At 53.5% G+C, this 27,529-nt stretch overlaps 2 protein-coding genes across 2 annotated transcripts; both read left to right on the plus strand.

The window, feature by feature from the left end:
* Positions 1 to 1,810: 1,810 nt before the first annotated feature.
* On the plus strand, positions 1,811 to 23,824 carry LOC6589232. Its single transcript, XM_002014458.2, has 17 exons — positions 1,811 to 1,904; positions 9,691 to 9,831; positions 9,886 to 10,625; positions 10,686 to 10,845; positions 10,905 to 13,714; positions 13,788 to 14,131; positions 14,185 to 14,395; positions 14,459 to 14,817; positions 14,878 to 16,837; positions 16,908 to 18,607; positions 18,668 to 19,292; positions 19,356 to 21,624; positions 21,685 to 21,920; positions 21,981 to 22,546; positions 22,620 to 22,820; positions 22,883 to 23,573; positions 23,637 to 23,824. The coding sequence occupies exons 2-17, from the start codon at positions 9,753 to 9,755 to the stop codon at positions 23,688 to 23,690; spliced, it is 13,005 nt and encodes a 4,334-aa protein (XP_002014494.2). The 5' UTR covers positions 1,811 to 1,904; positions 9,691 to 9,752; the 3' UTR covers positions 23,691 to 23,824.
* A 562-nt stretch (positions 23,825 to 24,386) lies between these two features.
* Positions 24,387 to 24,979, plus strand: LOC6589888. The gene is made up of 2 exons (XM_026988305.1): positions 24,387 to 24,398; positions 24,455 to 24,979. The coding sequence occupies exons 1-2, from the start codon at positions 24,387 to 24,389 to the stop codon at positions 24,977 to 24,979; spliced, it is 537 nt and encodes a 178-aa protein (XP_026844106.1).
* Positions 24,980 to 27,529: the final 2,550 nt, after the last annotated feature.

The raw sequence follows: 27,529 nt of genomic DNA on the forward strand, positions 1-27,529 counted from the left end.
CTCAACACCTGGCAGAAGGAGTTCCTATTCCTTCTACTCCCAGGACGGCCATTCAAGGGATTCCTCTACCCTCTACCCAGTCCAACTCGGAAAACTCTCAATTTGCATACAAAAATAAACGATAAATGGTTCAAAAGTTCCATCTCCAAGGAGGGAAAGCAAGGGGGAGGGTGTTTGGGGCAGAGAGTGCACTGCACGGTAGAGGGGGGGAGTGGCCGCATTTCGGACAACAATTTTGCATTAATATTGTGTCCGATGCCCACGCACCAAAAGGAAGAAAACTCTCATAATATTCTTCACATTTCGTTTCATTGGAAAATTAAATTCCTGGCGTATTTTTTTGGGTTTTTTTTTTTTGGTCTGGGGCACAACAAAAAATAATAAGAAAACGGACCGCAGAATCAGCAGCAGAAGGCGCGACCCACGAAAACAAGAAGAACAACAGCTGCCACAAAAGGTCTGCCCCCCACGCCCCCCAGCCCCTGTTCTTGGGAGGCATCCTCCGAAAGATGGGCGGCTTTTCCACTTTCACTTTTCAGCATGAGACAAGCATTCATCCGTTCACTCGAAAGAGGAACCAGGAGGAGGGGCACAGAGGGAGAGAGATCGGGGAAATCTTATCAGAGGAAACTCCAGGCAGCTCTATCTATGGCTGCCGCTGCCACTTGTTATCTCCGTCTCCGTCGGGTCCTCCCACTATCGCCCTTTGCAATCAATCAACCGCTCATCCCCCCCCTTGGAGGTACTCCCCCTTCCCTTTTGCAGTTCGAGATTCGACATTTCGGTTGTTGATTTTACTATAAAATAAATACATGTAACCCAGCAGCAGGGAGCCGCCAGGAGGGGGGGGCGGCCTGCAGAGGCAAGACACAGAATAGAATAAAATATAAAATATAAAGTCCACACACACCACAGGCGAGTACTGATAAGGAAAACATCAAGTACTAGCAGAAACAGCAGCCACGACAGAGAGAGGGAGGGACGGAGGGAGGGACGGAGGGAGGGAGGGAGGGAGAGACGGAGACAGCATGAAATCGAAATCAAATCAAAACAAAAAGCGAAATGGAAGCCCATAGAGCAACGAAGCAGGGAATACCCTGTAGCTAGTGACAGGGGGAAATCCTTGGAAATATGTGGCATGTGTCCAGTATCCTGGGGGATGCCATGCGATGCCCCCCCACGGTGCGAGGCCTGTCCCACGCACTGATAGCCAGAAAGCCAGACAGAAGGAGACCCATTAGGAAGGAGGACAGGACACAAGCAGCGGCCAGCTCTGATTGTGTCCCCACATGCGATGCGATGCGATGCGATGCGATGCGTGTATTTATACGCGCGACAATTTCATTCATGCCCCTGCCACAGACAGCGGACATCGACAGCTTCTAGGTCCAACGACAGGCCAAAGCCATAGCTTCAGATTCCGATTCCAGCGCCGATTCACAGATTCATTCAATACGCATTTTGTAAGCCGAGAAGATGTTCGGTTCTGTTCTGTTCCGTTCTGTTCTGTTCTGCCAGCAGCCAGGGCGCTATCTGCTATCTGCTGGCTCTGCCCCAGCCCCTCCACCCTCCAGAGGGGGGTGCACTGTGTGTCTGTGTGTGTGTGCTGTGTCGATAGTCGGCTCTGAGCACGAGAGCCCAAGCCTGGAAACGAATGAAATAAACGAACGAGGAGCAGCAGCGGCAGCGGCAGCGGCAGCGGCAGCACTGCCAGTGGCAGCATCAGTAGCGGCAGCAGAAACGGCAGCAGATTTCCTCCTCATTCGTGTTTGCCGCTTCGTGGGCAACGGACGCATCCTCGAGAGTTTTTTTTTGGACTTCCAGAGGAATCGGAAATCGGAAATCGAAAATCGGAATCCGAATTCGGAAAAAGGCTTTTTGGCGGCTGCTCGTTTGAAACGGAAGTAAGGATACAATCGTGTTTCGATCCCGTTGCGCCGACGCAACGACCGACAACAGTCCCCTTTACCCCCTCCCTGTGTGTGCTTAACGTACCGGAAGTGAACTTGCAACTCATTAACGTGCGGCTCTGTTTTCTGTGCCCCAAAGTGCATTGAAATGTGACAAAATGTGTGCGGAAAATTCAGAGCTTTGCCCAAAGACCCAAAGACCCTGCTTAAGCGGAAAACGTGTGAAAAGTGAAGGCAAAGTGAAGCAAATATATGGAAAATAACCTCAAACTAGTGTAAAGCCACATGTCCGCCGTTCGAACTGAACCCTGAACCTCATACGTGTTTCGTGGATCCGTAGATCCGTTGATTCGGAATCGGATTCAGTGGCTGGTTGGCTGGCGATAGATAAGCCGATCCGATCGGTTCAAGAGTTCAATACAAATATTCATTCAACTGATGATACAGCAGCCCAGAGCCCAGAGCCCAAAGCCTAGCAAAAGCAGCAGTTCTGTTCAGTTTTTATAAATAAATAAAGTGTGTGTGAAACATGATAAGCGACGGATGATGGAAGATCGGGAGAGAGTACTCTCTGGAAAGAGTTCCAGAGCTCTCTCTGGCACTACGAATAAGCTCTCCAATAAAAAATAAAAGAGAAATAATCCACAATCTGTAGTACAATTTTATAAAATAATAATAATTGTAGCAGAAACGTGCGAAACGTATTGAATGCTCTTGATAAGAGCTCCCCCCATACCTCCCCTATCATCGCTTCCCTTCGATCTTGAATTTCAATCCGCTACAAAGTTGATCGAACTGTGGATCCGGGGATCTTGGATCTCTATCAGCTTTGATTTCCGCAGATAAGTGAAGCATGAGATCACTTTTCCACCATTAAACCATATATGTATTTATTCTAGTTTTTAAGACTTCAATAAAATCAGAGTATTAAATCTCATCTGTACGAATCATTTCCAAGAAACGACTGATTTGAATATTCAGCTCATGAATGAACTGAGCTCTGAACTGCAGTACTCTGGGGATTATTCAATGATTATTCGATGATTGCATTCAATTTTTTTGGTATAAAAATGGGATCGTTGAGGGGCATTCATGGGTCCAATGCGGGAGGTATTCTTCAAAATGTTTACGAGTTTCTTCCAAATGTTTATAAAAGTATATATTTTACGAGCAAAGGCCGCAACTCCCGATTTATATCCGATACTCAGTCGTTACGGCTCACCTCCGCTAAAATGATGAAATGGCAGAGCGCTCTGAGCTCCCATAGTCTCTGAGATCTAGTCGCTCATCGGGAGGGACGAACAGACAGGCGGACAGACAGACATGGCTATATCGACTCGGCTGTAGATGCTGATCCAGAAAATATATACTTTAAGGGATCGTAAACGCTTTTTCGGCGCGTTATCCCCAAATCTAATAGGCGCCTCTGACCTTCGAGTATCGGGTTTGAAAATAGTGACTCAAAACAGAACTTACCCCAAATATTAGCAGTATATTTCACACATTTCCATTTGCATTTCCAATCCTTTGGCGCACATTCTGTTTTGTGTTTTCCTTTCCGTATAAATTCTGTCTCGTTTTGCGGGGCATTTTCCGCTCTTGGATTTTCATTTCACTCGCGAACGCGAAACACTTAACACACAGAGAGAGAGAGAGAGAGAGAGAGACACAAAGTGACAGTCCGACGAGACACACACACATCCAAAAGGTGGGGGATTAAACCTCTCCTCTCAGGGGGCACACACTCCCCGCTCTCCTCCCCGCTGTTGGGTGTTGGCTGTCAGCGGGGACTGCGCCAGAGGGGGGTGCAGGAGCGGCACTCCTTTGTAGCAGCCGGGTTTTCGTTTAATTTCCTCAAGCGATCTGTCCGCTAGAGTGTCGTCGTCGTCGTCGTCGTCGTCGTCGTCGTCCACTTGTTGGCCAGCACGCACTTAACCCGCCCTGAGCCCCAAAAATGTCAGACTCAGCCATGTGGCGCATGTGGCTGGTGGCAGGTGGCATGTGGCATGTGGCGACATGGTTTCCACTCCTCGTGCCCATCAATCTGCCTTAACCCTTAGCCCCAGAAGGGAGCCCAGCCATAAGGGAGGAGACACGTCTGTGCCTCCTTAAGGTGCATGGATGCATGTGCTACGCTTCCCTTAGGTCCTTCCTCCTTCTTCCTTCCCGGGGCCTCCAGACACCGGACAAAGCGCCTGGGATTAGGGCTGTGGAGCATGTCCAGGATGAGGGGGAGACATCTCTCCTGCAAGAGAGTAGAAATAATCTGGTTAGAAACGAGAGTCCAAATACTTATTTAAGGCTTCATTATGGATGAACCACATAAATCGCCACCCCCTTCCCACCTCTCTCTCTGCTTGAAGAGGCGCTTAAGTGGGGCACAGCAACACGTGCAACAGCAGCAGCAGCACTCCCCCTCCTCATCCTCGTAGAAAAGGAGTTGGAGAACAAATCCCGGAAACCCCGTTAAAGCCTCCCGCTTAAACAGATGGCAGAAAGGAGAGTAGTTTCCTTTCACCTTTTCCTCCGCCTCCGCCTCCGCCTGTGCCTCTGCCTCTGCCCCTTCCTCTTGGTCTGCTGGTCTCATAATATTTTTAATTACAAAGCCATAAAAATTAAACGAGCCAAAAGTGCGGCGACGACTGCGACTAAGAACTAAGTAGCCGCCCAACGACAGGAGCCGCCACAACAGCAGGAAAAACAGCAGGAAAACGGGGATAAAAAAAAGGGAGCAGGGTGGGCCGGAGTGGGGCGGCGTCTGTGGAAATGGCTACGATTTAAGCCACATAAAACCAACAAACAGCCAGACAGCCCGACAGCCAGACAAACTGCTGCCAACTGCCCCGCCCTGTGCCTTCCGCCCGAGGTGGCAGACTCCTGGAAGCAGGGCAGGGCGACTGCTTGGGCAACACCTTCATACGAGATCCGAGTTCCGAGACACCAGGCAGTGGGTCTCCTCCATCCTTCCTTCCTGCCTCCTTTCAGCTACGGCTCTGCAGTTGACTGCAAGTCTTTGCCTTCCAAATGGCACAGGGGATATTTTTTTGTTCCATGCTTAAATGCATATTTGCATAATAGTTCTTCCTCCATGGATGGGAACGGGAATGGGGATGGGGCAAGAACTGGCATCAAAATCTAAGTGAGAGCATTGCCAAATTATGCAAATGTCTGCCTGCTGCCAGTTGCAGTTGCTGTACAACGGTGCGTATGCGTATTGATTTGAGGAGCACTTTGGAAAACGGAATCCCAGGAGTCCTACGAGTCCTACAGGGGATGTGATTGCAATTGGGAGGGCTATCGAGAGGCGGTCACCCCCCTAATCGTGTGTGTCTCTTCCAAGTGGATCATTCGAGTAGAACAGCTCCTCAATCCTCTATTGAAAAACAATGGAGATTCATCCTTTAAATTTCCCATATTTAAGCCACTGCCTTCCAGGCCAGACCTTTCATTCGGATTCCAGTTTTCCATTTATAGAAGTTTCCCAGGCTTTTCCCTAGGTCGTTTATCCTTTCATCCCGCTTTTCCGCACTTCTCCTCAGCTTTCGTTCGCTTTACAGCTGAAAAATCACAGAGAGGCTCCCCCCCTCTCTGGCTCTCGCTTTAGGCCCATTTTAATCTCGTTTATTAGCCATTTTTCAAGTGATACACATAATTTTCAATTTTCCAATTTCTCACCCAACACACGAGCGATTTTCACCTGTGTTTCCCGCCTGTGCCGCCCCTCTCCGCTCGTTTCACCTTTCACCTTTGTCTTTATTGAACCTGGGCAAAAAATGCATTGCATATTGCATGCACGTCGATCCAGGAGGAGCAGGAGGGGGAGTGGGACCCTGGACCCAGGCAATGGACAAACATGGCGCCCCATTTAACGGCGGAGGCCATTAGGGGGCCCATTCGTGGGGGTGGGGAGTGGGGAGGGGGTGGTGCAAAAAACACAAAATGGGAACAAAGCCAACAATAACAAGGAGGAGCCTATCCGTAGGAACAGGCGCCTGATGCGAGGATGCCAGGATGCCAGGAGGAGGATGGAATGCAGAATGGCAGCAGCAGCAGCAGCTCCAAAAAAATAAAAAACGAATATCCCTCTGGAAAAACTAATAGAAGTCGCAGGCGGACGAAGGAGGAAGGACGAAGGACGAAGGAGCTTATTGCCGCTTGCGCTCCCATTTTCCCGTTGCCCCTGGCAGTAGCACCAGCAGGACAATCCTCGTAGAGGATGTAGGAACAAACTGCTCTCCCTTTATGCAATGACTGCGTGCTTCCTCCATTCCGACTGATGATGGGGCTCTTCCGAGTGCTCCTGCTGCTGCTGCTGCATCAGGACGAAACGCACTCTTCAAAAATGATCGAATAAACGCAATGCAATCGTCCTTGCAGAGGATGTGCTACTCCTCCATTCTTTCAGAGCCAGCGCCAGCGCCAGTGCCAGCTCCATCTCCAGGACCCAGACGCCACCTCCAGCTCCTTCCACGTTGATGTTTCCTCCTCCTTCGTTGCATATGGAACTTCTTTGCGTACTTTGTTATTAGATTTGCATGCCATGCAGGAGCGAAGGACTAGGGACGAGACGACGATGTTGACGTTGCAAAGTGTTTCCGCCTTGCAATTCATGTGGAACATATGTATGGGCGGTGTGCGGCAGGGAGGAAGTGCGGCGGGGAGAAAGTGCGGCACGCATGACCCCATCCAGGAAGGTGAAACTGCCCTGCCCCGCCCCACACCGCCACGCTTCCTCCCGCCATCCACTAACAAGTTGTTGCAACAAACGTAATTGCATTTACGTTGGAATTTATGTTAGTGAAAATTTCTACGCTTTTTATTACTTTTTGTTGAACGTTCAGTTCCGTGGAGGAGATCACAAACGGACGCCAGGGGTCAGGAGGGAGCATAAAATATCAGGTTCAAAATCAATTTGCATCCGCCTTGCCTTTCCCTGCCGCCGGATCAAAGCACTTTATGTGAGAGTATTCTTGGACAATAATTGGATCTCACATTTCGATTTCCCTGCAGTTTTCCTGAAGTTTGTAAGTTCGTTTTCACGTTTCCACACAACCGCATCACTGCTGCAGAGTATTCCCTGGTCGGCGCTTTACAAGCAATTCACTTTTTTAGCTGTTCTTATACGCTATCTCCCTCTCCCTCTCTCTCGCTAACAATCTGCTAAAGTTCTTTACACTCTCTCACCCGCTCTCTTACTCACACGCTCTCTCATTTCCCCTTCCCCTTCCACCTCTTCAGCGAAACTCAACTTTAACTTCACCTTCGCTTGAAAATTGCATTTTTACAAAAATGCTTGCCTTCGAGAGGGAGTGTGAGCGAGATAGAGCATGTGTAGATGTGGGAGAGCAGAGAGAGAGTGAGAGAGCGGGACAGGCGTGCAGGAGAAATATGAAAACAAATGGCGCCGTAGTTTTCTGGCTTTGGGCAAGTAACCGTAAGTTTTGTTTGTTCGGTTATGCCAATGGGTAAGGGGAAAGGGGAAAGGGAAGGGGTGAGTACACTAGCGGCGGGGCAGAGGGTCTCAATTTATGGGCACTCGGGGCTGTCCTGGTTTTTTTTTTTGCTATTATTTTTGGCATTGTTTTTATTGGGATTAACCCAAAGTGCATCATCGGGAATCATCATCATCAAAGAGCAGAGCCAGTCCCCTCGTCCAATCCCAATCCCAATCCGAAAAACCACTTCCATTTCCATTATGATTATTCCTCTAAATCTTTCGAAATTATGTATCCATGCATACCCTGTGTCTATTCCACGTCCAATTTTTGTCCAGGCCCCCGCGCGGATGTTAAGCCGCTTATCGGCTTTGTCCGCTCCGGCAGCGACGTCGGCAGCGGCAGAATCAGAAGCACCACCAGTGGGATGGGATGACCCGCGGGGCATCTCGGTTCGCCCCCGCTGACAAGAAGATAATGCAATAGCATCCTCTTGCCACTGATAGTATGCTGCAGCAGTATCTCGACTCCACTGTGTCTGTGGCAGCCATGCGGTGCCTTTTTCTGTCTTGCTTTTATTCCCAGCTTTGAGGTTAGAGGGAGGCGGCTAAGCCGCTAAATTAAGCAGCGATCTTGGTTGCAGATAACTTCATAATTATTTCCAGTCACATTTAATACCGAAAAGCGAAAAACACGCGCGAATTACCAAGGGCAGTCAACTGCAACCGAAATGGAGTGCACATTGCCGTAGGTCAAGTCGTGTCTGGTTTAATCCACCGGCATCGGGGTTAGCGCGCACTCAATTCTAGCTTTTAATGATGTTACACCATTTACTGATCTTGGCTGCACTTGTATTTGCGAATATTTTCACTCCCGACGCGAATATTCCATTAAAAAACCGCAAATCAACTTCACGTAAAAAGAGCAAAACAAACAAGATCGATATGTTGGTTCAGAGGAACCAGTTCTTCTGCAGCTTTCTTCGCCCCGAAATCGATACAGGGAACTGCTTCCGATATCCAGTTCATTTGGCTTAGTTCCACTGCAGTCCCCCATTTTCTGGTTCTTTATCCCCGGTTCCTAGTTACCACGTGAACGCTTCTGTTGGAGCAAGAAAAACTGGCAAATCCAAGCGATAAAACATATAGGAAACTGCAATTTGGCCAGATTGGCGTCAGCTGCGTGATTTGCAGTCATTATTTACCCTCGCAGCAGCGAAGGAAAGCAATCGCAATTCAATCTGTGACAGCCACACACAAGCATTCCGACAGCCAGCAGCATCAGGAAGCAGGCGCCGGGTGGAGCGAGGCAGCAACGTCAATGGATGGAAATGGACGAATTGATGTACACGACGGCCCCAGCCCCCTCCCGTTCCCCCTGAGTAGGGGGCAAGGCGTGTGGGTCGAAGTGCAAAAAAGTGTTAAGTGCTCTCACTGTTTCTTGCAGCAATCATTGTCAGCAAACACCCCGAACCGCAATCAGACCTCAGGCCCAAACCGCAGCAGCGGCAACAGCAGAAGGAAGCTCCGGAAAAGGGCGTAAAGGAGACGCATCCGAAGGAGGTGCAGGAGTAGTGTGAGATCTGGGGATTTATATGCGACTGCAAAGTGCAGGAAATGCAGAAAGCCAGAAAAAAGAACACTTTCTGTTGGTTTTTTGTGCATCCCCCATCCCCCATCCCCCTCGCCTGATGCTCGATAGCTGCTTTAAAATCAAATGCAAATGCAAACAACAGTTGGCATCAATCGAGCTGTCGGAGTCGCGCACGCCTCTTCACCCACTTTATTGCTGGAATTAATGATGGAGGTTGGGATGGCATGGGACGGACCGCCCGAGTGCTTCTTCTTGGGTCCCTGGTCCCTGGTTTTGTGTGTGTTTTATGTGGAATCAAGTGGAAATTCAATTGATTTGCTTTGGCTTTGCATTTGGCTTTCAGAAAGCGATGGAGCGATGGAGCGACGGAGCCAGGGGCCAGGGGATGTGTTATAATAATGGACGGATGACTCCTCCACTTTCTGGATGGCTTCAAAGGAAAACAACAGCAGAAACCACACCACACCACAGCAATGGTGCCACCCGCACTCCTGGCAAATGCACAAAACCTAAAACCCACTTGAGCGAGAAATCATTTTGCAAATATTACAGAAGTAACGCCAGGCTCCTCCTTCATCAGTAGTTTCTGCTGGTGTCAGCTTGTCAAACGAATGGATAATGGAAATGTTTTCAGGCGACCTACGGCCATCGTTACTGCCTTTGTCTAATCAAATGCAAGATTATATTCTATTAAAGGCCGCTACATTTCCAAGCCACACACTAAAGATGTTCTGCATTTCGTTTCGTTGCAGGAGAGAGGGTGAATCCCTTCGGCCAGAGAAGCGTTCGATCGTCAAGGAGAAGTCGCCCAGACATGGGCGCACTGTATAGACTGGCGGCAGGCCTGGGGCTGCTGCTGCTCATTGCCGCGCACTGCCAGGCAGCGAGAAAGAGTAAGTAAAAGAACGATGCGCTATTAGATAATCATGAATAAATTTTTGTTATAGATCCCCTAAAGGATCCCCGTATCTGCGGAAGACCGCAGTGCGAGATCGAGAATCCCAAGTTCAGCTACGGCGAGAAGCTGTACAAGTACGAGTACACGGTGTCGCTGCGCACAGAGTTCGCCGGATCGGGGGACAACAGCTCGGATCTGGTGCTGAAGACCAATCTGGACATATTCTTCCCGAAGCCCTGCGAGGGTTACTTGCGCATCAACGATGCCAAGCTCTACGACCGCCTGGAGGATGTGGACAACGAACCTGAGAAGCCAAAGGAGCCGTCCTACGACTACTACGATAGTCTGACCAGCGCCGAGAACGTGGATGAGCAGCAGACGGGAGACTTTGACAACCTGCATCCCCAGAGCGTAAGCTTGGCCATTGATCTCAGCAAGAACCTGCTGCGCTTCGCCTTCCACGACGGCCTCATCGGCGAGGTGTGCCCCCAGGAGCAGGAGACCCCCTGGGTCCTCAACATCAAGAAGGGCATTCTCTCAGCCTTCCAGAACACGATGATGCGCTTCGATGTGGACTTCAACACCACAGAGACGGACGTCTCCGGCGAATGCCAGGTGCAGTACGCCCTCGAGGCCACGGACAATGTCTATGTGACGATACGCAAGACCAAGGACATTGCCAGCTGCAGGCAACGCTATGCCACGCACTCGGTGCTCCAGACGACGCCCTACACCTTCCGCGACGACAAGACCATTTGGCCCATCCTCAACTCCCAGAGTTATTGCAATGTGAGTGCCAAATAGATTCTCATTTGACTTGGGGATGCATTTCGATCTTTCTCCTTGCAGTTGACGGTGGACCAGAGAATGTACCGCGAGATTAGCTGCGTAGAGACGCATCTGTTGGTGCCCTTCTCCAACGCCAGCTCGGGGGCCTTGACCACCAGCCGGAGCCGACTGCTGCTGAAGGAGGAGGAGAACTACAGCGCCGGGGAGTTCCTGGAGCAGAGTAAGTGTTCGGCAAAAGCAAATATCCCTCGGCTCATGGCTTATCTCTCCCCAAAACAGATCCCGAGCTCGTGGATCGTCGTGCCACTCTGGTGTTTGATCACACGCCTGCGGTGAAGCCCAGTCATGACGAAATCAAGGCCGCCCGTGAGCAGCTGGTGGAGATGTGCGCCTTGGGCTTCCCCAACATTCAGCGCGAGTTCATTGACATCTTCTCGAGCTTCCTGCACACCTGCAAGAGCCTCGACTACAAGACGCTCTCCGTTCTGCTGCAGCGCTCGGCCGGCACCTGCGACCAAGGAAGAAACCACGTTTTGGAATCCCTCCCGTACATCGGCAGCACCGCCTCCTATCAGGTGATGCGCGACCAGATTGTGGGCGAGAAGCTGCCCAAGCAGATGGCCCACAGCTGGATGACATCGCTGTCGTTCATAACACGCCCCGACGAGCAGACGCTCGAGACTTTCTACACGATTCTTGAGTACGCGAAGCACCGACTGGACCCGGAGTACACTCTGGGCGCCACTGCGGTGGTGCACAGCTACTGCAAGCACCACGAGGCCTGCGAGGAGAGCCTGCGTGTGCAGCAGATCATCAACCTCCTCGAGACGGAGTTCCTCAGCAGATTCCAAATGTACAAGGGCGAGCGGAAGCATCGCGAGCGCCTGGTGGTGCTGCTCAAGGGCCTTGGGAACATTGGCGTCATCTCTGCGGCCTTCGCGGAGCAGGTCCAGGAGATCATCCGGGACGATGCGGTGCCCGTGGACCTTCGGCTGCAGGGGATACTCGCCTTCAGGCGCGTCGACTGCTTGAAGTATCGGGGATACTTCCTCGATCGCTACGCGAATTACACGCTCAATTCGGAGCTGAGGATCTACAGCTACCTGCAGGCCATGCGCTGTCCGGACTACATCTCCGTGGGCAGCATCAAGGCGATCCTCGATCACGAGCAGATCAACCAGGTGGGCTCCTTCGTGTGGTCCCATCTCACGAACCTCGCCAAATCGAATTCCCCCGTGAGGATTGAGGCCCAGGGTCTGCTGCTGAACGACGAGCTCTCGGAGAGATTCAAGCTGGACATCCGCAAGTTCTCGCGCAACTACGAGCACAGTCTCTTCTTCGACGAGTACAACTTCGGGACCACCACCGATGCCAACCTGATCTTCGGCACCGACTCCTACCTGCCGCGCATCGCCAGCGTCAACTTCACGGCGGATCTTTTCGGGCAGTCCGTGAACTTCTTCGAGTTCAGTGCGCGGGCGGAGGGCTTGGAGGAGCTGGTGGCGGGCGCATTCGGACCGAAGGGTCCCTTCAACGGGGAGCTGCTGCGCAAGAAGCTCTCCTTCCTGAACCGCTGGCTGGGCAACGAGAGCGCCGAGGAGGAGGACACCATCGAGAATCTGTTGAGTCTGGACAGCCTCCGCCTCAAGCGGAAGGCCCAGCTGGCAGCAGCCGCAGCAGGAGGCGCGGGAACGGAGGAGGAAGATGAGGACTACGACTACGAGGAGGCGCTGAGCGGATCCAAAAGGCAGAAGCGCGATGCGGGAGCTGCCGCATCCGCATCCGCCAGGAAAGACTCGATCGATCGGAACGTGGATAAACTCGGCTACAAACTGAAGTACGACTACAGCAACCCGCGGGCGCAGTTCGGCCTCCGGGTCTTTGGCAACGATCTGCGCTACTACAACGTCGAGTCCATGATGGAGGTGATGGCCCTGGCCGCGCAGTTCAATCCGTTCGAGCAGGCCAACCGCGTGCTCTCCGGCAAGGAGTTCACCTACACAAAGTCGCGGGTCTTCCTCGACGCCTCCTACACGGTGCCCCTGGCAGTGGGTCTCCCCTTGGCCATCCACGCGTTTGGCGCCTCCTCCGTGGACCTGCGCGTCTCTGGGAGCTTGGATCAGATGGAGCCCCCCACCGACTGGCACTTTGATGTCCAGGGCAGGTTCAAGCCCTCCGTTTCGGTGGATATCATCTCCACGATGCAGACGGACATGTTCTGGGGGGAGTCGGGGATCAAGGTGAAGAGCAACCTGTACTCCAACTCGGAGCTGGAGGCCAGCCTCAAGGTGCGGGGCCGCAACCTCGTGTCCTTCTCCTTCAACCTGCCGCAGGACAAGAACGAGATCTTCAGCGTCCGCTCGGAGCTGCTGGTGATGAAGCGCGACCAGGAGCTGCCCCAGGCGGGCATCCCCAAGCGCAGCTCCAACTCCACCTGCACCTGGCCGGTGCTCGATAGCGCGCTGGGTCTGCAGATGTGCTCCCACTACAGTGTCGCGGATCTGAGCAACGCCACGAGCGCGTATCCCAGTCTCCTGCTCGCGGGCCCTCTGAATCTCAGCCTGATCCTCAAGAAGTCCGATCTGAGCTCCAAGAAGTACGTCTTCGAGTACAGGTGGGACCAGCAGGAGATCGACAACTTCTCGCTGGTCTTCACGACCCCCGGATCGAAGGTGCCGCGCGTTCTCGTGGCGAATGTGACGAGTGTGCCGCACGCCTTCAATGCCTCGGTGGCGTTTGTCAACGGCAGGAACCGCGTGTCCGCTGGCTGCAGCTACGACGGGGACCCCGACTACCGACGACTAGATCTGTACTTGGACACCAATGGGAATCGTTCGCTGGACCTGGGAATGGAGCTGCGCCGCCAGCAGGACTTTACCGCATGGATCTACAAGCCACGGATGCTGCTGGCCATCAATGGGGTGAACATCACGGGACTGGTGGGATCCATCAAGATCAACGAGAAGAACGGCATCCGGCAGCACGACGTGGACCTCTCTTTCGAGACGAAGAAACTCCAAGCCGTCGTTCGGGGAAACATTGTCCAGAGCGAGGTGACAACCTCCACGAACATGACCATCAAATACAGGGTATGTTCCAACTCAACTCCCTTCCAGCTCTATCCTTTAATGGCCTTCATTCCCCTGGTATTCCCCTTCGCAGTTCCAGGCAAACACCATCGAAACAATCAACTTTGCGGGTCGTCTGATGAACAACGGGGACAGGGCCAAGACCGAGTATCGGGGCAACATGAAGCTGCGCACCTCCGCCTATCCGAAGCTCAATTTCGCCTCGAATGCCACTTGGCTGAGCCTGCAGGGGCACACTGAGGGCATGATCACGTACAACAATGCTCCGGACTATGTGAATCCGAATTACACGAGCCTCCTGCGGCTGATCTTTGCCCGCTCCCAGTCGGAGGATCTTCTCTGGGAGGGGTCGCGCACACGAGCCAGCGTCGAACTGAAGCTCCCTCGATCGAAGATCGATTATAGGATTATGGTCAAGTAGGTAGAGAGGGTTCGGCGGTCAGGATTAGCTTCTAAATGCTCTTTTTTAGACACGAGGAACGCAGCAAAAATGGCACGGAACATAACGTAATCGTAGGACTCAAGTACGCTCCGGAGAAGGAGGTCACTGGGCTCTTCTCCGTCCATCTTCCAAGGAGAAACCTCTTCGCCATCGATGCCTACATGAATGTGACGGTGCCCGAGTTCAACTCGTGCACAGCCAGCCTCAAAGTCAACGAAAAAGCCCCCAAGGAGTACATGGTATGGTGTCTCTTACTGTCGCTGCCGCTCCGCCTCAAACTAATTCCTGGTTCTGCTCTGTAGATCTTCATCAATGGCTCATGGTTCACGGGACACTCCATTGCCCTCAAGGGCAACTACAAGGATCGCAGCTCGCGGGTCCAGGCCCTGCACCATCTCAAGCTGATTGTCGAGAGTCCCTCGTTCGAGGCGACCTCCCTGAACATCGTCTACCGGCGGAACCAGCTGCTGATCTTCTACGACCTGCAGGCGAAGTACGGCAAGGATCCCTACGGGCTGACAGTGCAGTACGCCGCGAATGCGCACAACCGCAACTCGAATGCCGAGGTGCGCTTCAAAATCAAGGAGCGGGACTACTGGATCAACGCGAAGCTGCTGTCCGAGCAGCCGAAACTCCTGCAACTGGAGCTGCACATCGACAAGTAAGTGGAGAACCAGCAAAAAGAAGGTATCATTAAAATATCAAACAATCCTTTGCCTAGGATCCGCGATATTCACATCAAAGTGGGTCTCCTGAATGTGGAGAAGCGCAAGGAACTCTCTCTGGAGCTCAAGTGGGATGCTAATCGGGATCCCAGCCAGCGGCTGGGCCTCCTTGTGGAGTACAACAATCCGGGGACCAAGCACTACGATGGCAACATGATGGTCACCTATCCTGAGCGCACCATCAACTGCGGCTTCAACACCTTCACGGGGGGCCCCAAATACTACGGGAAGGCGCATGCCTCGTGGTCGATCACCGAAGTGATCGAATTCGAGTACGATGCGGGCATCCTGCCGGGACAGACGCTCCACAATTGGCTGCATGCGGAGCTGAGGACACCATTCGAGGGCTGGCGCACCAATAGCTTGCGGGCGGGCGTCTACAACCTCCAGAACCTGATCCTCGTGAACTCCACGCTCTTCTGGGCCGACGATCAGAAGTTGGAGCTGGGCTACAAGAGCGACTACGAGATCAGCGAGCAGCTCGTGTCCTTCGACGTTCGCTTCGGCATCAACAGCACCATCAAGGACATACCCACGCTCAACGTGAAGGTCATCCACTGGCAGGACCCGCACAAGGTGGACACCGATCTGTACCTGCGCTACAGCCAGAACGAGACGTTCAGCACCTACGGCATGAACTCCAACTGGGAGATATCTCGGACACAGCGCCACCACAACGTCTCGGGGAGGGTCCATCTCGTGAGTCCCTTCGTGGGCTACCAGAAGGGCGGTCTCGTGGCCAAGTTCTCGCTCAACGACCAGCGCGTGGTGAGCGGCGCAGCGTCCCTGAACTTTGACGTCCGAGAGTTTACCCTCACGATGGATGGCTACGTGAAGAAGTTCACGGACAACATGCTGACCATCAACATAACGACGCCCCTGGAGAAATTCCGCACCATCAACGGGCGGTTCGGATTGAACGAAAAGAAACGCCACGCCGTGGCCGAGGTTCGTGCCCCCACAGCGGCCTTGGGAGTGGAGGCCTTGGCGGACATCAAGAGTCTGCTCACCTTCGATGTGAAGCTGAGCGTCGCCACGCCCATCGAGAGCTTCCAGCAAGCGGCCGTTGTGGCGCAGATGAATCCCGAGCGCGTGGACATGCGGGGCTTGTGGAATAACGCGACGCTCGGCTTCACGGGCGTCTGGCACATGAACAACCTGACGGACTTTGAGTACTCGTACCTGGTGTTCACACCCCTGGCGGGCTTTGAGGAGAACGGCTTCATTGCCCAGCTCCTGAAGCGCGAGACTTTCGTCTTCCAGCTGCACGGAAAACTCTCCAGCTACCGACTGGGCGTGAAGATCCGGGGAGAGCCCAAGTCGGAGCTGATCAACCAGCTGGGCAGCCACAAGATGCAGCTGGAGATGCTCTACGACGAGGATTTCCAGCCGCTGAACGCGGACATGGACTACAAACCGGACGCGGATGAGGAGTACTTCTCGTATTTCACGTCCTTTGAGGTGGACTCCCTGGCCTGGCCCACCGTTGTGGGCACTGTGGACATACAGGAGATCATTGACTTTTATCTGATTGTGGGGCACGTGCAGCTGCCGCAAGGGCGCCTGGAGTTCAAGGATCGCCTTCACTATCCGGACTACCTGAATGTCCACAATCTGCTCACCGTACAGACGCCCTTTGCCGCCGCCAGGGATGTCAAGTCCATTGTGGAGTACCACATCGACCTGAACTTCAATTCCTTCTACGAACGCATAAAATTCAGAGTAAACGATGTCCAGAACCACATCCAGGAACTGGGATTCGAGGTGAACTACACAAAGGTGCAGGACAACGTGAAGCCCAAGGCCCACCATGTCCAGCTGAAGCTGACGACGCCCTACGAGCTGCTCCAGGAGATCGACATACGCGGACGCCTGGAAGTGGACGACAATGCGTACAAGGGGAACATCACTTCGGTCACAGCGCACACACATCTGTCTCTGGCGGCCTCTGTGGAGGTATGCACCACATATACTGTATCCCATGTATCCCCCTCTAATCATTCTCCTCCTCTTTGCATCCTTGCAGAACGAGGACAGCTTCCTGGAGACTGCTGTGGGAATACTCCTCGAGACAGACGTCATTCCGTACTACGCCTGCCAAGCGTACTTCAAGAAGGACTTCTCGGCCGTGGACAACTCGATCGACATTCGCTTTGAGGTCACCGACAACGGCACCATCAATAAGCTGCACATCGAGACGGACTGGCACACGGATCCGCAGTACTTTGTGAACGCCAATGGCAGGATCCGCACCACAATGCTGCCCCTGCAGCAGGCCTCCACCTCGGTGCTGGCCACCAAGGGGGCCAGTCCGCAGCTCAGCTTCGACCTGCAGTTCCAGAGCAGGGACGGCCAGAGCGTGGCCTACGGGACGCGGGCCAACAAGAAGAAGGATGTCTTCAACATCGAGGTGTGGACACCGCTGAAGAACTACCGCAACATCTCGATGCACGGGACGTTTGTGAGGAGCCCGCGTGATGCCCAGCGATACGACGTCTCAGGATTTCTGTACAGGAACATGGCCACCTATGGCATCACTGGAGCCGTGCGCATGGGCGACGGCCTGCCCATCGATGCCACGCTGCGCGTGCAGCCCAAGGCGGGGGGCAGGGACGGGGTCATAGAGGTGAACATCAACGAGGCGGGGCCCAAGAAGATCCGCTTCTCGTTCAGCGCCATCGAGGACGGCAAGATGTGCCAGATATCGGGCGGGTACAGCGTCAGCGACGACGGCATGGACTTCTCGGTGCTGGTGGAGAGCACGGAGCCGGAGATAGCGCGCATCAACTTCTACGGGACCCTGAAGCCCTCCACCGAGCGGGGGGCTATGGTGGCGGACGTGAATCTGGAGACGCCGTGGAAGCAGCTGGGCATCGAGTCGGTGCACCTGCACTCGGACGTGGGCGTCCACTCGGACAGGGGGAAGATCGTGGGCGAGTACCAGATCGGGCCGTACATCGGCCGCGGCAGCTGCCTGTGGTCGTGGGTCCTCGCGGAGAACCTGCAGCTGGTGCTCGAAAGCTACTTGGAGCGGCCGAGTGCCCAGCCCCGGAAGGTGCACGCCAGCGCCAGGTACCTGAATCCCGGCAAGACGTTCCAGCAGCTGCAGACGGGGGGCCGCCTGAGCGTCGACTCCAAGTGGAACCTCGACGTGAACGGCAGCCTGCGCTACGCCTCCGTCGACGACTTTGAGTTCGGAATTCTCACGCAGCTGCCCCTCCCAGTGGGGGATCGGCATCAGATCAGCGCCTGCTACAGGGGGAACGTCATTAGCCAGCAGTTTATCGATCCCCATCTGTTCCTGGAGGTCTCCTACGAGGCAGTAGAGGCCCAGAAGCAGCTTCTCTCTCGCCTCTCCTACCGCAACGAGACGAGCAACCTGCAGGGCCTGGCCCACGTGGAGTGGGGAGCGGTGAAGAGCCCCTCTGTGGTGGAGGGAGACTTCCAGCTGCTGCAAAAGCAGGGCGTCCGGCGGGAGTTCTACGCGAAGGTCATCACGCCCAAGTTCAAGGAGGAGCACACGGTCGCCTTGACCGGACACTACGACCAGAAGGACAGGGAGTACCACAATCTGGTGTGTGCCCTGGACTATCCCGCGAGTCGCCGCATCAGTGACCTGGACGTGTCCTTTAGTTCCCTCACAAATATGCACGGAACCCTCAACAGCACGACGCCCTTCCTGAATGTCACTTGGTTCAAGACGGACTTTGAATTCACGACCAAAAGGTGAGGGATTCCCTTTTCCCGAAATGGCATTATAATCCTCATTTGTTCTCCCTCTTCCAGTGGTAAAAGCTATCGCTATTGCCGCTGCTTCTGGCCACAGGACAGCGCCTACTTCAAGCTGCAGAGCACCTACAACAGCTCGGCGGACAACAGCAACCACAATCTCAATGGCAACGTGGAGCTGGAGGTGCCCCTGACTACGCGCCATCGAGCGGACATTGCCTACGGCCTGCAGAAGCGTCAAAACACCGATTCGGGCAACGTAAAGGTCGTCTACAACGATCAGCAGGTGCTCGACGGCAAGTACAAGCGGAACGAGCAGAAGAAGAGCCCCCTCTACAAGGAGACCACAGACATCACCCTGGAGAACGATGTGAAGCCCCTGGGCATCCACTACGTCAACACGCGGGACACCAGCGACCCCCTGGGGGTGCGCGACATCAAGCACATCGAAGTCTATGAACTGCGGAACGCCAAGAACTTCAATCTCACGGGAGAGCTGCACACGCGCATCATGATCAACGGACAGGACTTCAAGGTGGTGGCCATTCATCCGAATCGAGCGGTGGTTCTGTACACAAAATACGAGGAAGTCAGCCCCGAGGTCGTCAGGCAACGCACGAAGCTGGAGCTGTCGGAGACGGCGTGGATCGGCTACAATCTGGAGCTGGGCAACTTCACGACGGTACGGAAATTCATCATTATATACTATATACGTTGATTCATGTATTCATTATGCTTCTTGAAGGTCGGCAACGAATCCCAGAGCTTCGCCTTGGACATCTTCTACCCGAAGAGGAACCTCACGACCGCCGGCCAGTACTACATCACGGACAACCACTTCAACTCGGATCTGTCGTTGCAGTGGGGCGGCGGGGATATCTACCAGCAGCCCAAGACGATTCGCAGCAATCTCCATTGGACGGCAGAGCCGCTGCATCGCGGCGATCGCGACCATCGTACGTTCGGGCTGTCCGTGGCTCATCCCTACCTCGAGAAGGACATCAACTGCCGGGCCACATACTACCGCGGAGCGCAGGATCTGCTGCGCACTCACCTCACCATCGACTACTCGGAGCAGCCCGAACAGCTGATCGTTCTGGGAGCCCAGCTGCGCGATCTCTACAGCCAGCTGGGGCACACGAACTACACGTTCAAGATCTACGGCAAGCACCAGGCCTCGGAGTTGGACGTGCAACTGAACGGCACTCTGGCGGCACGCACTTCCTACTACAAAACGGAGTCCACGGCCCACTACAAGCGCGACATCTTCCCCGCGAGATACGGCAAGTTCTTGGCCCTCCTGGATCTGAACAAGCGGGAGCTGGAGTACGAGCGCCAGTCGCCGTTCCATGCCGTGCGCCTGCATCTGCTGCCGACGTGGCAGTATCCCGTTTACGGACTGAATGCCACCATTTGGGACACGCCGGACACAAACCACACGGGCTATGTGTTCGTGGATCTGGCGGAGCGGTACGCCCGCATGGACTTCAACCTCACGGAGGATGCCAGCCAGAACCTGCAGATGGTAGGCTACATTCCAGACTCGCGCAGCGGCTACCTGGACATCTGGCGGAACTACGACGAGATCAGGGTGATCGACGTCAGCTCCTACCTGAAGATGAACCACTCGCGCCTCATCACGGGCCGCTTCCACTGGCGTCCCAGCATCCGCGGGGAGCTGCGGGAGAAGATCAATTCCGTGGGCAACTCCGTCTACAGCTCCTTCTCGGAGGGGATTGATTTCTGGATCAAGTCCATCTACACGGAGACAGTGGAGTCGGTGGGCGTGGTGTGGGCCACGGCCCGGGAGTACAACAAGGAGTTCATCGAGGACATTGGCCAGTTGAGCGTCCTGGAGGAGGATCTGAACGATCTGAGGCTGTTCATGAACAAGTCGTACGAGGCCAACGACTTCTACATCAAGCACGTGGTGAACTTCACGCTGACGATCCTCGACGAGCTGGCCATCAGGGACCACATCGAGTCGCTGCCGAAGATCTTCACGGAGCTGTGGCAGGCGATGGGCGATTCCGGCAAGGCGCTGCGCAACAGCATCGTGTGGCTGATCGAGACGATCAAGGCGACGTACAACAATCTATTGGAGGCCGTCAGCAGGTTCTTCCACGGCGAGAGCCTCGCCTACGTGTCCACGCTGATGGAGAAGGGCATCGAGAAGTACGACAAGTTCGTGAAGGAGCTGCACATCAAGTTCATCAAGTACATCGAGAACCTGTGGCACAAGACCTGGACCCTCGCGGAGAACCACTGGAAGAACGTCCTGAAGCGCTTCGAGCCGCACATGTTCAAGATGATCAGCTTCATCGAAACGACAGCCTGGGACCTCAGCAAGGAGGTCTTCGACTTCATCTACAAGCGAACGAACGAGCTGGCGGAGTCCCCGTACTTCAACAAGGTGTCCAGCTTCACGGCGGATGCGGAGCGCCTCTACAGGGACTTCAAGGCCAACGACGCCATCACCAATATCAAAAAGTACTCGACTCTCGCGTGGAATTTCGTCAAGGAGAAGTACTTTAAGCTCGTGCCCTTTGGGGCGGAGCTGAACGAGGTGCTGACCGAGATCTGGCAGGAGCTCAAGGAGCTGGAGAAGATCGAGCAGGTGCAGATCGTGGTGCAAAAGTACAACGAGATTGTGGCCAAGATCGATTGGGTGGCCGATGAGCTGCAGTTCGAGCATCGCCTCCACCAGGTGTACGGTCTCCTGCGGAACAAATTCAGGAACTACGCGATGAATGCCTTGGAGACGGCGGACATGTATCGCGAGGCCAAGACCAAGTTCGTGTTCGACCCCGAGGTGGGCATCATCGATCTGGAGCAGAAGCTGCCCATGTCGTGGCACGCCTTCAACGAGACGCCCAAGTTCGAGGAGATACCCGAGTACCAGATGCTCTCCAAGGTCCAGAGCTTCTTCTCCGAAACGAACTCCTCGATTGTCATGAAGCTCTACAACATGCGGGCGCATTTGGATCCCAAGACCTGGCTTCCACCCTACTATTGTGAGTTCTTTGCTTCGTGTTCCCCTTGAATGCTTCCTGTAATGCTCTTCTCTTCTTTAGCTCGCGCCTTGCTCATCGATTCGAGGCACTACATGACCTTCGACCAGCGCTATGTGGGCCTCAATCTGGACTTTGATGGAAGCGCGAACCCGCAGTGCAGCTATCTGCTGGCCCACGACTTCTTCAAGCGGAATTTCACCCTGCTGCTGGAGCCATCGTCCCAATCCCAAGGACTCACGCGAAAGCTGAGCTTCATCGCCAATGGACAGTTGATTGAAATCGATCTGGGAACGGATGTAGGTGACAGTAGCCTCATTTCTACACCAGACATTCACCCTTTCCTCCTCTGTCCGCAGCACATAAGTGTCAATGGCAATCCGCAACCCATTCTCCCTCTTAAATTGGGCGCCGTGAACATCTATCGGGAGCTGGATGTCCTCTCCATCACCTCGGACACGCAGTTCAGCCTCCACTGCAACGTGCAGTTCGATCTCTGCTGGTTCGAGGTCAGCGGCTGGTACTTTGCCAAGACCGCCGGCCTTCTAGGGACGCTGAACAACGAGCCCTACGACGAGTACACCATGTCCAATGGTGTGATTGCCAACGAGACCCAGGCGCAGGCATTCACCGACTCCTGGAGCGTGCAGCAGTGCCGCCAGACACAGGCGTCCATCCGACCGGCCATCACCAAGGAAGTGAGCGAGACGTGCAGCAGCTTCTTCCGCACGGGCATCCTGTCCACCTGCAGCGCTGTCCTCGATCCTACGCCCTTCTACGAGATGTGCCTGGATCTGGGCATGAAATCGGCGCCCATTCGCACCGGACATCCGGCTGTGAAGGGAGCCTGTGCCGCGGCCCTGGCGTACATAGAGGCCTGCACGGCCCTGAAGGTGCCCATGCGAGTGCCCTCGCAGTGTGTCTTGTAAGCGATTCTGCTATCTGCCATCGAGAGGTGTGGTTCCTTGACTCTGTTTCTGTTCCCTGTTTTCCTTTAGCTGCCAATTGGCGAATGGCTCGTATGTGCCCGAGGGCACCTTCATGGAGCTGACAGGCGCGGACATCCCGCACAGCAGCGATGTGGTGTTCATTGTTGAGGCCAAGGACTGCAATGCCAATCTGAATGTGTCCAAGAACATCATGACTGTCGTCGGCAGCATCGAGGAGCAGCTGCAGGTCGCCGGGCTGACCAACAATCGGTGTGTAGCCCCTGGAGAGCGCTTCAATCCGCAATTTTTTATCGAGTCGACAATCTTTTCAGGTATTCTGTGGTCGCATTTGGTGGAGCGGCGCCCTACGACCGGGCACGCAGCATCATTTACGAGCACAACGAGTTCACGTCGAGGCCGGAGCAACTATCGGACTACTTTGGCCACATCAACACCGGAAACGGGAGCAGCAGCGACATCCTGATGGCCATTTCCACGGCAGCCAAATTGAACTTCCGCCCAGGTGTTTCGAAGACATTCATCCTGCTCTCCTGCAGCCGGTGCGCCGCGAAGGACATGCGCTTCGACTACACCTCCATCCTGCAGTACATGCTGGAGGAGGGCATCAATCTGCACATCCTGGCCGACACGGAATTCGACTTTGAGCGCAGCCGCAAGCTGCGCCACTTCTTCGGCATGGACCGCGACCTCGTCTACTCGAAGCGCTTCCCCGAGGGCGACGGCGAGACCCGCAAGCAGGTGCACATCCCCAAGAGCAACCTGGGCATCTGCACGCCCCTGGCCCTCGAGACCGAGGGCTCGGTGTTCAGTGCCCGCAAGCTGCAGCCGGAGCGCAAGTATCCCATCAAGCGGTTCGCCACCATCTTCGCGAAACGTGTGGCTCTCAGTGCCAGGCCCATCCAGGCGCAGACCTGCGAGTGCTCTGCCCACAACACAGGCGTCTCCTACGTGGCCTGCTCCCCCAGAGCCCTGCCCGAGGAGAAGGGCAGGCTGGATGATTATGTGAGTACTCTCTGAGAAGATTCCCTCGAAGACTCTAATTGGTTTGCTTTTCTTTTCCCAAAGGATGACTTCAACGACTGGGAATGGGACGACGAGCTGGACGCAGAGGCCCCCTAGAGGAAGCCCTAGAGGAAGTTCTCCTAGTTCTTAGCCATCCACAATTTAGTTAGAGAGTTTTGCCCAGTTATGGCACTTTTCCATGGCATAACGGGCGGACATTTTTTGTAAAAATAAATCATACTTGAAAGCCATTTGCTGTTGCCACTTGCTAACCAGTTTTCATTTCGGCTGGGCGTCCACTCTTGGGATGCTGATTAAAAGTTGTCTGACGGGAAAATGCCTGGTCTGGTCTGCAGTGGAGCGTTCACTTTTCCAGCTGCCACAGACACAGTGGCCACTGCCACTGCAACTGCCACTGCCACGGCTGACGGAAGCAATCGGAGCAGGAGTACGTGCAACAACCTTAACCCTAAAGACTGGACATTCACTTGATATCCACTTGGACCACTTGATACCCGCTTGAACTCAATCTTGTTTCGATGTTGATATAACATTTCCCCGGGAAATGGCCATGGAAAATGCGGCACAATGGAAATTATGCGAGCGAAATGGTAATGGCAATGCAATACTTTCTATTTCGATGTTACATCAGGGCCTGGGCGCGATCCCATTGCAAATCTTTCACTTTTGGGCGGCCTTGGCTGTGGCTTTTGCTTTCGGAGGCTATAAAAGCCAGCGGATAGATGGCAACCATTCGCATTGGTCGATCGAGTTCCAGCCGCACAGCACACACTCAAGGACACACAGGACACCATGTGGAGGATAGTGAGTCCAGCCCAGAGCTAGAACCGAAGCCATTTTCAGACCTATACCTTCCGCAGATACTCGTACTGATTTGCGGGATACAGATGATCTGCGCCTCGGAGCACAGCGACGAGGGATGGTCAGGAGGGGATGGGGGCTCCCACTACGGTGGAAGCGGCGCCAGCGGCAGTGGCAGTGGGAGTAGCGGAGGAGGCGGTGAGGGACACTACCAGCACCATCATACACCCACCACATATTCGGAGATCTCCAAGCACGTGCCCGTGCATGTGATAGAGAAGATTCCACTGCCCATTCCCCATCCGGTGGCCGTGCAAGTGCCCAATGTGATCCGCTTGCAGATCCCCGAGCCTTATGCCGTCCACGTGCCCGTCCAGCAGGAGATCCAAGTGCCAGTCTACAAGATAGTCCCAGAGATAACCGAACGGAAGATACCCTACACGGTGGAGAGGCCCTATCCCGTCGAAGTGGAGAAGCCCTATCCCGTGGAGGTGATCAAGCAGATCAGGATTCCGGTGCCGAAGCCCTATCCCGTTCCTATAACCATTTACAAGCATGTCCTTCAGAAGGAGCATGGCTGGTAGTGCACACTAAGGATAGTATAGGATAGGATGTGCAGACTCATTTCTTGTCAACCAGTATGGGCATTTGTATACCCTATTTCGTGGATATTATATAAAGATACTGTTTTCCAACCTACTTTCAAACGTAATTTGTAAAGACCTTGTCTTAGATGGCATTTTGACTGCTAATTGCAAAATATCGTTAAAATTTCTTTAAAACAGAGACTGAATAGTTTCTGCATTAATTAGAGCCTAGGATGACAAACACTTTCTCAATTCTATAACATCCATTTCGCAGGGTATGTATTAGCAACATTTGTGTATGGAATGCGCAACATTTGTGTATGGAATGCGCAACATTTGTGTATAGAATGAGACTAATTGTTGTCAATCGGGCCATTACCGATTACTTTGTTCCTTGGCGCTCTCAAAAGTCCTGTTACATGTCGTGTAGAATGTACAGCTACATGTAGGATACATGTATCCTAGGAAAGAGCTTTCGTCGAAGCTAAGCCAGAAACCACTCCCAAGAGAAAGCTCTCCCTACCTGTCTGTCTCTCTTCTGCAAATACATAATGGCCGTACACAAAGTGCGTATACACACACACACACACACGCCCATTACACACACACATATATAGGATGTATGTATATAGGATTTTTCCTCCCAAGTTCGTTAAACTTTTGCGCATAGAGGAGATTGCCGCGTTCTGTTCTGTGGGGCAGGCTTTACCTCAAACCGATGACGTGCGCACACTCCGCCCCCGCACCCAGCACCGCCCACCTACCACCTGGACTCCTTGCGTTTGCTATATTTGATATCCTTTCTGTCCTTGACGGAAACGGAACGCTGCATGGGGTGCAAAAGATTCCGCGATTGTCAAAGCAATCAATGATTTCCATTTGTTGCGCACTCCATACGCAACACTCCAGCCCCCGCCCTTGCGGGGGCGTGTGAGTGTGGAGGGGGCATTGCCCCATCTGTCCATCATTCAGTCATCCAATCAGTTAGTCAATCAACCGCAGCACCAGCTGCCATAAATTATTTATGCACAACTTGTAGCGCCCAAGTGCGCAGAATGTATCCAAAGGATATGCGATGCGACTGACTCCCACTAATGCGACACATACGCGTACGAGGAGTACGACGATGTGTTTTTCTCTACGTGTTGTGAAACTTTAATTTTCCCTCTGTGTGGAAAATAGTTATCCTCCCCCCCACCCCCTTCCCCACCCGCCCATTGTTCTATTCAAATCTCTTAGTCTTCTCTAAAAACTTCGCCTCGGGGAGGAGCTAAAGCCTCTTTTGAATGCATGCAAAATGAATGGAGACTTCCTTCCCGAATGTACGATTACGAATATATTATTCTGGGTACAAAGTCAGGCCACAAGTTTGTCCTAATTAGATTTTTGGGGCCCCACCCATGACGAAGGAGTGCACTGCCTCTCCTCTGGCCTTTCAGTAGAAGTTTCTCCTGGTCAGGGGGCGGGGAGTTCCCTTAAATTAATTCCCTCATTGTATATTGAATATTAGCTTCGAATGGAATCAGTTTAAAGCGTCGCCTAATGGCCGCAAATGCAATTGATGATGAATTCCCATCGGTTGCCCTGATGTCGCGATGTCAATCGATGACCTACCATGCAATCATTTGGAAAATTTTGTAATTTCACTGGCAGTTGGAAGAGCATCAGCTATCAGCCGATAATTGTCATGCGTGTAAGTGGGAGGTAGGTGGGGTGTCCTGCGGTTTTAAAGGTCATTAAGCCAGGACACAGGACATGAAGTGTGTGTGCCTGCATATCCAGAGAGCGATTGACAAGCGTTGGGCGGGGCAGGGGCAGGGGCAGGCACCAGAGGCACCAGAGGACTGGGGGTAATTAATATGCTAATAGCCTTGGGAAAGGACATCCTCCGATAGATTTCCATTCAACAATTATCCTTTGAGAGAGAGAGCAGCTCCATCAATAATTACGGTTCATTATCCTTAGATGGAAATTGCATTTAGCGAGTTCTCTCTCTCTGCCTCTGCCACTGTCTCTATTTCTATCCCCCCAAAAAGGATTTACATTCAATAGATGATGCCATGCGGCAATTGAATACATCTGTGGCCTAAGCCAAGCCATCGATTGGGGGCACATGCCGCGTACCCCTTACCTCGTACGAGTAAAATGCAAATTAAATTGTCGGAACATTTGGTATTACTCCTACAGCAGCAGCAGCAGGAGCCAAAGCTCTTCTCTGCCTGCAAGTCTGGCCCAAACAAATTTACAATCCTAAGCTCATGCGAGGATACACAGAGGATATCCAGATACAGAGGATACATACAGTGCTCTACGTGTATGTGTGTGTGCCCGGAATTCGGGATTTCTGGTCTCTGGATTCTCTCGAGCGAGGGAAAAACTTTTGCCGAAGCAGCGAGAATTGCGATTCGTGGAATTAATTTAAGTTAATTGATTTTTCTGCCAGGAGCGAAGCCTTTGCACGTGCAAGACGTTTTCCCTTGGCCAGCAATCGAAGAGGAAACGGAAGTGGAGGCCGAAGGCGCAGACGGAGACGGAGACGGAGGCAAG

Source organism: Drosophila persimilis, unplaced genomic scaffold (genome assembly GCF_003286085.1).
Source record: "Drosophila persimilis strain 14011-0111.01,24,50 unplaced genomic scaffold, DperRS2 tig00000191-arrow-pilon, whole genome shotgun sequence".
In the NCBI taxonomy this organism is placed as follows: domain Eukaryota; kingdom Metazoa; phylum Arthropoda; class Insecta; order Diptera; family Drosophilidae; genus Drosophila; species Drosophila persimilis.

Excerpts from the sequence above, each read along its gene's own strand:
- LOC6589232 (XM_002014458.2), top strand. The coding sequence starts at position 9,753 with ATGGGCGCACTGTATAGACTGGCGGCAGGCCTGGGGCTGCTGCTGCTC. Across the intron at positions 10,846-10,904 it reads CGGGGAGTTCCTGGAGCAGA|ATCCCGAGCTCGTGGATCGT; the intron begins GTAAGTGTTCGG and ends TCCCCAAAACAG. Across the intron at positions 19,293-19,355 it reads AGCTGGGCAACTTCACGACG|GTCGGCAACGAATCCCAGAG; the intron begins GTACGGAAATTC and ends TGCTTCTTGAAG.